General features: G+C 41.4%; 2 protein-coding genes across 2 annotated transcripts; both read left to right on the forward strand.

The window, feature by feature from the left end:
• Positions 1–139: 139 nt before the first annotated feature.
• Positions 140–2,582, forward strand: tmem107 (transmembrane protein 107). The gene is given in 5 exon segments (XM_031852488.1): positions 140–881; positions 1,060–1,127; positions 1,564–1,664; positions 2,166–2,262; positions 2,430–2,582. Coding segments are annotated over 5 exon segments (420 nt in total). The 5' UTR covers positions 140–794; the 3' UTR covers positions 2,497–2,582.
• A 1,904-nt stretch (positions 2,583–4,486) lies between these two features.
• On the forward strand, positions 4,487–6,532 carry krtcap2 (keratinocyte associated protein 2). The gene is made up of 5 exons (XM_031853065.1): positions 4,487–4,541; positions 5,104–5,258; positions 5,507–5,570; positions 5,855–5,921; positions 6,037–6,532. The coding sequence occupies exons 1-5, from the start codon at positions 4,487–4,489 to the stop codon at positions 6,155–6,157; spliced, it is 462 nt and encodes a 153-aa protein (XP_031708925.1). The 3' UTR covers positions 6,158–6,532.
• The last annotated feature ends 466 nt before the right edge of the window (positions 6,533–6,998 follow it).

Below are 6,998 nucleotides of genomic sequence, written 5' to 3' on the forward strand. Positions count from 1 at the left end.
CGCCTCGGTGTAGAAATAGGATGGGAGGGAGGGAGGGGGGGGGTTGGTTAGGTCTGGTTTCAACCATTAAACATGTTACATTGTTAAAATAGATATTGGTATTGTTATGTGTTTTCAATATTTGCATATTTGACAATTTATAAACAACGTGTCCTGGCTATGGGTCCAACCATGAAACAGCGGTTTATGCCCAGTATTATTATTATTTTTATAAGAATTAGTATATTTGAATCGTATCGCTTCCTTCTTGCCCAGTTAGTCAAAATACATCTCCTGGTTGTTGCTTTCAGAGGTGCAATTCTTTTAAATATGCCCAATTGTTTGTGGCCCAGTTTTCGTAGTACCGCTAGAGGGCAGTGTTGTGTAAGAAAAACACGAACAGTCCTCTTTCAATTGTTGTCCGTGTCCGGAACCTTTGGATATTGATCGTTAGAGAAACCGGACTGTAATTAAGAATGCACCAGCTCCTATTTATGGTGTCAGTTGTTGTAGCAACCGTGTTTAGGCGCAATAGTGTGGATGTAGTATCTCTTTGTTGTGTTGGTCGTAATAGTAGCTAATTTAAATATTCGTTGCGATATGTTCGCTATTTCTAATTAGTGTGTGTTTCAACGTCGCACAGTGTCGTTTATGGTCGCCTTGGATAAAGTAAATAAGCGTATTTGTCAGACTGCAGCTTAGTGCAGAGGCTAATAAGCGCAGGGCACATTGAAATTGCAGCAAATAACGTAGCATTTGTTTGCGCAGTGTATTCCAGTATACTCGTGGTCTGTTTAAGTAAAGAGTTGCTCGGTATGTCGGCTGTCAGCAGCCTCGTACCTGCACGGTTCTTGACCATTATAGCTCACCTTGTCATCGTTATCACAATCTTTTGGTCGAGGGTAAGTAACAGATTGGATTCACCTTTTCTAACCCGTAGTGATATATTGCGTGTTAGGTGCGTTCAAAAATAAATTAAAAAATATATATATATATATATAAATATATATATATATATATAAAACCAAAGATTAAGTTAGTGTTTTTCATGCTAAGCTGTTGGAAATGTTTGTTTCACAGGGAAACAACGTGAAGGCTTGCTTGCCTTTGGATTTCACGCAAGAGCAGTATGACGATGAAGACAGGAAGTAAGAACACATTTGACAAATGCATACACACAGAAAGTAAGATGAATTTTGACCCACACAGCAAAGTTGTAGTCAAGACCACCTAAACCGAGACCAAGTCATGACCAGGACCACAGTGTATCAGGACAGAGACAAGTACAAGTCTTTGAGGGGTTGAGACCAAGTCAAGTAGTAAATAAAGGAATTGCAGAGAGGAATTTTATTTGTGGGGATTTTCTTTTGTTTTCTATTAGCAATCACAGTAATGATGTTAAATAAATAAACAGACAATGCAAATGCAATTTAGTGATGTCCCCACTGTGGTGGTCGTGACCTGCCTTATAATAAAATCTGAGGTCCTAATTGTCTGAGAGCGAGACGAGACAGAGACCGACCTCGAGTACTACAACACTGCCACACAGGCGTACACACCCTCTCATATGACTCTCTGTCGCAGGTTGGTGGTGGCATTGGCGGTCACCCTCGGTCTGTTTGCTATAGAGTTGGCTGGGTTCTTCTCAGGAGTGTCCATGTTCAACTGCAGCCAAGGTCTCCTGTGTATCCTTTTAGACTGATACTGTGGGCCCCTCATTGATGATGATTGATAGGAGATGACAATATAATTGGTATATGTTCAATTCCAGCCAGGAGCCTTTGTTGCCATTTCTCCCCCCTTTGTTTCCTTTCTGACTTCGTTACTACAAGGAGCAGCAATTACAATGACATTCATCTTCTGCACAAAGACAGAGAGGTGGGAAATCATTTTCGCTTAGAATTGATGACAGCCTCAACAAAGAGACAGGAAATTGATGTCACATGAAATATCTAAGTATAAAGAGAGATCAGTGGTATTAAAAAGTCATTCTAATTGTCAGTTACAATTCCATGACTCCAAACTCTAGCAACAGGAGTCCATGCCAGTGCCTCTGCTTTTCTTTCTATTTGAGCAGTGGGAGTGTGACATCTACTGGTGGATCCTTGCCTTTTGCAGGTTTGTGTATATACACTTAGTATTGTTTGCCCAAAACCATTTTTTTCCCTGACAGCTATTAAACCCAGCACTGGCTGTCCACTGCAGCGCATCCGTATCCTTGTCTTTCTTTGTGTTTGAGAAGTGGGAATGCTGGACATATTAGGTTATCTTTGCCATCTGCAGGTTTGTGTTTGTGTTGATGTGATTGCATGCATCAGCTTTCTGAGAGCAAAGTGATAGAACCTCCATAATCAATGAAGTATTAGTAATTATGACATATGAATGCATGGAAGTAGTGCTCAGCACTGTTGCACTGTTTCCTCTACATTTCTATCTGTCTCTCCCTCCAGTGTGCTCCCTGCTTTTGTGGAGATTCTTCTGTTTATAGCTGTTTTTGGACTGAAGAAGCCATTATGAAAGACAGTACTGTGAACTTAAGTCTCAAACAACAGATCAATCAAGTGTCAACAGATACTAGCTGAAGAAGATCTGTAGTTCATTATTGAGGTACAGAGGAATGGACGGAAAAACTATGTATAACGACTGTATTACGTGCATAAAGTGTGCCAACAAACAGCAAAGGGATATACAAGCCGCTCTCTGCAATGTTTTTTTATACATAAATATATAATAATGTTAAAGAACAAGCAACAATTATTCTGTTGTTCCCAGTCTGTCCGTCAAATTTCAATGGATATCTTAGAATGTTATTGTAATCTCAAATATATGTTGTAAAAATTGTTTCTTAAACTGCTGTTGTGTTGTCTTTTCTTTATGCTTTTAACCCCTTTGGCGCTCAAGTGTATTTTTGCTTCTCAGGCACATGTGTTTCACAGTGCTTACCCTCGACCAATACTCCTTCACCCAGAGTACCAGACCCTTACCACAACCAGAGTTTTAATCAATTATTAAAACAATAGATGGGTTATAGAAATGGAATATAACGTAGGTATAAAACAGTATGTATGTTACATTAGAATTAAGAATTATTGAACTATTCTCAACAAAGACTCAAAAACAGCAGAAGGAAACATTTAACGAAGACGGTAATGGTAATACACTCATTTACAGTACAGGCTAAATTATTTCTGCAGCTTAAAATGGTTTCATATTCAGTTCAGATTTGTCATAAAACAACAAAGTCTTTCATTGATGAATTTCCATTTGTGTGAATCAATTTAAAATGGATAAACTGAAATAAGAGACACATTTACAATGATTTATAGCTCTGTGGTTTATTCAGCAGATTTAAAATGAAGTTCCAATCTAACCAGCTACATTTCTCTCTTCCTCCATTCATGACTGGACAGCCAATAGTTAGAGCACAACAACGCCACGCTTAAGGATTCACTTTTCCCACACAGTATCAGGATTCAGAGGACACTTCAGGTTCATTATACAGATTGGCATGAGACGTGGTTCCAATACAAAAATAATCTTTATTGTATCACAATACTAAAAGAGCCGTGTACATTTATTTAAAAGAAGAGTAGGACTGAGGCTTACCAGTGGCAAGGTGGACCAGTGCAGGTGAGGATCCCAAAAGAGGAGGCACCCCGATCACACGTGTACACAACACTCACATCCACACGTGAGTGTTCCTAACCAGGGGCACACCAAACTACACCGCACACGAAGGGAGACAGCTACCGGCAGCGACAGATCCGCAGGTGAATCACCTGTACAGGACGAGGGGAGCCCCAGAGATAGTCTGCACAGCGGCGGATGTCCGGCAGACCGGAAGCGGGACACGCGTTTGACGTCAGGAGGGAGCTAAGGGAATTCCCATCGCATTTATATGATGCTCGCCGACCGTGATTGGCTAGTGTTAGCCTTGTAATTAAAAGGGACACCAAGGCCCTGCGAATGGGAAAAGCTCCCGTCTGCTACACTAGCAAGCTAACTGTTAGATTGACTGGGAAAGGACTGTATATATTTTACTGGTTCATTAAAAGTTGTGGCCACCAGGGGGCGTCTATCAGAATGCACTCCAGACAAGATGTTCCTTTGAGAGGTTTATTAACAATAGTCAAACAAGCAATTGTGTGTGGTTCTGAAACAGATATACATGAAATAATAATTTGTAAAAACCTCTATACAACATTGGTTTCTAATTAGGACACACAGGGACAGAATGCAGGCAGTGATAAACAGGTCCGGGACTCCTACAGTCACCACTTAGCAAACAACGAACGAGCTACTAAATATCAGAATAGATTGCCGTGCAAATGACACAACACGTATGACTAAATTAGACTAACACCAAACTTTACGTCTACTTACTGGTTATTTGCACGCACACAGTCTTGAAAGTCAAACTCCGAACAGCCACATAAACTCTAATCTATTTACAGACACGGCCGTCATTTCGCGCCGCCACTCTCGTTCAAGCCTTTTCACTAACTCAATGCCGTTAATATTAGTCCGCGAGCAGCTGACTGCCGTCCTCTTCCGCAAGGGGCGTAGTGCGGTTCCTGCTTGGCTGCTTCTCCGAAACCCGTCAATAGAGGTCGTCCTTCGTCACACTAACGCTAACGTTTGGAAATGGACTGAACCATTTTACTGTTTGCATATTCACTACTCTAAAACACAAGGGCATACATTTATTATTGCACTGTATGTGAGAGCGTTACATTAGATATGTTTGTGGCTAACGTCGGTTGTTTAGCTTAAAGCTAACAGCAATTTGAACGGAAACGTCTATGAACGAACACTGACGTGGCGTTACGTTGTAAGGCATCAGCGTTAAGGTGGCCAATCTAGACTCATTCAAGTGAGTGATCAGGTATTTGAACTGGTCTTCTGAAGTTGATATATTCCGAAATTGATGATATCGTGGCTCAAATGCAACAGAGTCATTCCAGCATCTAGTATCTTTAAAAAAAGAGTGTCGATTCCAAATGTCTTTGTTTTTGATGTGATCAAGCAGAGGAGAACTCATCGGTCGAGTGTATATTAGTGCATCCTACTAAGACTTTGCATCTGTGTTGGAGTTCTACAATAAACTCTTTCTTTGCCCTGTAGCGGTGAACACGGGCACCTCTCTAGTACTGTCCAGCCTGCTGTCAGTGCTGGTGTTCGCTGGGATGCAGATGTTCAGTAAACAGTTGGGATCCACCGAGTGGCTCACAATCCTGGGAGGTTTCCTCGGCTCAGTCCTCTTCATCTGCTCCCTCACTGTATCCTTTTGAACTGCTTCAATCCCTCATTGCTAAGCATTAAACTGCACAATTCTTTAGTATTGTTGAGATATCTTTTTTTAAATTAACATTCCATGCTGTAGTTGTCTTTTGTTTACACATTTTCCAGCAAAAAATTGCTTCCCATTTTTTACCTAACCTGATTTCTCTGAGTAACCTGGTTTCTTGTGTGCATGTAAATGAACAGATATCGCTGAGGATTGTTACACCCTAACTTTTGTTTCCAGGCATTTAATAATATGGAAAATCTGATTTTTGGGAAGGGATTCCAAGCCAAGATATTCCCAGAGAGTAAGTAGTGACATCACTGAAATCAAACTCATGCTGTCAGTACACAATGTGTTATATTCTAATTTTATTATTTTGTTTACATGATGTTTAGCCTGATATTTTTCCTATGATTTGCCAAGTCAAGCGTCGGCTCAGCTTACACTGAAACATGAGCATCCTTGATGATATACCATCTTGCACAACAGTATGCACACTTTATCTGGGATTAGCCCACAATGTCAGTGCTTTGATATATCACTCTGGCTCTGTTCCTCACTTTTGTCATTCATTCTCTGGACTTCCAGTTCTGCTGTGCCTGTGCCTGTCACTGTTTGCCTCTGGTCTGGTCCACCGTGTCTGTGTCACCACATGGTACGTGTCAGTACCTCTGCAGATCACTGAGAACTCCTTCAACTTCATACAACACAGTTAAAAGTAGTTGTTAAATGTATTTTATCCCATTGCTTTTTCTGTCTTTCTATTACAGCCTGATATTCTCCCTCTTTGCCTTGTACTACATCAACAAAGTATCTGCAGCTCTCTACCAAGCAGCTGTTCCCGCAGTAACTCCAGCAAAAGCTGCCAGCAAGGGCAAAAGGAAGAACTGATGAATTTGTTGGATCCCACTTGCATCCAGCAAATCAGTTAATATTTCCCAGGAGCTGATGGCCAGTGCAACACAGCAGTTTCACATTTTGTATAAATGTTTTGAACCCATAGCCCTTGGTGTATTTCTGCAGGCGTTTTAAAGATTACTTGGAAAGTTATGATCAGTTCAATGACTACAACTTTGAAGCCAATATAACGACACATTGATTATTTTTTTCCCCAGCGATCTCAATTTGAACCAAGGCCATTAAAAGAAGCCTGACGGCCATCACATTCCATTGATAACCTTTTTACGATTGCAAAGAGATTCAAACAGGTTATCTGTATTCATCAGCACATCAAGTTGCTTTTTTGTTTAATTCATTTTGTACGTGAACACTACAAGAACACAGGGAATCCAGGGATGAGACAAGAGACGAGGGGGCAAATCCAGCAGGACAGGGAGACGTGGGAAACCGGGAGCAGGACAAGACAAACAGGTGGGTACAACACAAATAATGACCTGGCAGTGAGTGACTGAGAGACAGGGGTTTATAAGGTGACTTAAACAGGTGAGGAGAGTTGTGCTGATGAGGGAGTGCTTGATTACTGATCAGGGACAGGTGAAGGGAGTTGGACTGGTGCTGAGGGAGTGGCTGAGTCACACTGGTGCTGAGGGAGTGGCTGACAGGTAGAGTGCTTGATTAGCGGCAGGTGAAGGGAGTTAGGCTGATGCTGAGGGAGTGAGGAGGGTGAACTAAACGAAGACACACAGAACACACAAGGCAAAGCCTGATCGTGACAATGTCAGTCTGTTTGCTCAGGTAGGTGTGGTGGTGTCCTAAAATTGTGAGCTTTGGA

The sequence above is a fragment of the Anarrhichthys ocellatus genome, unplaced genomic scaffold, assembly GCF_004355925.1.
Source record: "Anarrhichthys ocellatus isolate YVR2014 unplaced genomic scaffold, GSC_Weel_1.0 scaffold13, whole genome shotgun sequence".
Lineage (NCBI taxonomy): Eukaryota > Metazoa > Chordata > Actinopteri > Perciformes > Anarhichadidae > Anarrhichthys > Anarrhichthys ocellatus.

What these genes read in the sequence shown, in the direction of transcription:
- krtcap2 (XM_031853065.1), top strand. Translation starts at nt 4,487, where the DNA reads ATGCCGTTAATATTAGTCCGCGAGCAGCTGACTGCCGTCCTCTTCCGC. An exon ending in CGTCCTCTTCCGCAAGGGGC is followed by an intron (nt 4,542 to 5,103) that starts GTAGTGCGGTTC and finishes TTTGCCCTGTAG; the next exon opens with CGGTGAACACGGGCACCTCT. An exon ending in CGTGTCTGTGTCACCACATG is followed by an intron (nt 5,922 to 6,036) that starts GTACGTGTCAGT and finishes TTTCTATTACAG; the next exon opens with CCTGATATTCTCCCTCTTTG.